Consider the following 1,607-nt stretch of genomic DNA (forward strand, 5'->3'; position numbering starts at 1 on the left):
TGCATCGTCTTATGTAGAGTCTTTGCCAAAGGTTTTGGCTGCTTTACTACCGCTACCACATAACCCTTTGAGGTTATTAGCTACCTGTTTTCGCATGGCCAACCCCTGTTGAACCTTTTGGAATGTTGCACAAAGTGAGTTTTTACCTGCAGTAATTATAACACCGTCACCGCACATGTGTGTGGCTGTGTCACCTTAGTGTTTCTCAGTCCCACCTTTGATGAATAAAGTCGGTCTTTTCTGTTGAAGCCAAAAGCCAATTTATCAAATAGCATGTTATTAGGTGCTAGAACTAATAGGTGTTGGTTAGAGTTCTATGAAACAAATACAAATGACTGACGCATGTGTGGGGTGATGAGTTCTGTAGTTCTAACAAGGAAAATTAGTTATACAGTTATTTCTAACAGTCAACTGTTATTTGCCTCCATCCCTCCAATTGATAAATGAAGACTCTAATGGAGTGAGGTGTGAAGAGAGTGCATTAAAAACTAACCATAGAGCATGCACAGAATTTTCTGGAAGCTGCACATTAAATTATTTTTCTGAAATTTTTTTTTGCCAAGGAACGGATAGCGAAAGCAGATGACATGTATGTAATGATCTGGTCTTGTATTATATTATTTCAGTAAAGGCATGTGAGGGTTGCAAAGATCTTACGGAATTTGTTGATATTGTTGCGGATGACTTCACTTTGCTTTGCTCAAAAAATGGGAAACAATGGGAAGTTGTACTCTCAGAAAGCTAAATTCTTGTAGCACAAGTTCTTTGCGGCATGACCACAATGTGGTCACGCTGTGCTGGTTTTGACCGGCTGCAAGTTTGTTTGTAAATTTACACAAATTGTGTACACTTTTACACAATTCGTCTGGTTTTAGGCGAACAAAATTGTAAGTAGAATTTGGATCAAGGTGGGTTTTGTCGTCTGTCGTTAAACAGGTGCGGCTTTTAAATGGCGCGGAGAGGCTGGCAAGATGGGGCGGGTGCCATGGTGACGGCGGAAGGAGGATGATCTCACGTTGCCAGGACAGCGCCGGGCCGACCTTGCACGGGGGCCGTACAACGCAGACGTGGACACGGTAGAGGACATCTGAAAAATAAGAGCAAGAGACTTCGCATCCCGCTCACGTCTGCCCTCGCCCCTCCCCGCCCCGCCCCGCCACACCGCACCGCACCGCACCTAGGCCCTGGACCGCAGCGCCGCACCGCGCAGCACCGCGGGGGTCAGCGCGTGATCACGCGTGGATGTGACAAGGTGAGTGCAATCTGCGCGCTTGCGCAAACGACCCACCCGGCGCAGGGAGCCGACGGGCCGAGACTATGAAGCCACTGAATCGATTACATTTTGGAGGAGAAATGAAACAGTACGGAATAAAAGTGTCGTTTATAAGGCCCCGGGTGAAACGGTTTGTATACAACTCACTAAGAAATGTTATTACAATTTATAGACTTTTATAAAATTGAATATGATTGTGTACACCGTAATATAACGATATAAAGGGTGTTTTACAAATGTGTATAATATTTGGTAAAACTTTATACAATTATATACAGAGGCATGTATACGTTTTTATAAAATCTAATACAATGTATATACAATAAACGTGCCA

The 1,607-nt window shown here is 43.9% G+C and overlaps 1 protein-coding gene across 1 annotated transcript in view; it reads left to right on the top strand.

The window, feature by feature from the left end:
* Positions 1–772: 772 nt before the first annotated feature.
* The window catches only part of LOC127750511 (uncharacterized), a 2,416-nt gene continuing 1,581 nt past the window's right edge, over positions 773–1,607 (top strand). The window contains exons 1-2 of the mRNA XM_052272364.1: positions 773–817; positions 876–891. Of these exons, the coding sequence (XP_052128324.1) occupies positions 773–817; positions 876–891 (61 nt within the window). The remainder of the gene's footprint in view (positions 818–875; positions 892–1,607) is intronic.

This window comes from Frankliniella occidentalis, unplaced genomic scaffold (genome assembly GCF_000697945.3).
Source record: "Frankliniella occidentalis isolate FOCC.00 unplaced genomic scaffold, Focc_3.1 Scaffold201, whole genome shotgun sequence".
NCBI classification, from domain to species: Eukaryota; Metazoa; Arthropoda; class Insecta; order Thysanoptera; family Thripidae; genus Frankliniella; species Frankliniella occidentalis.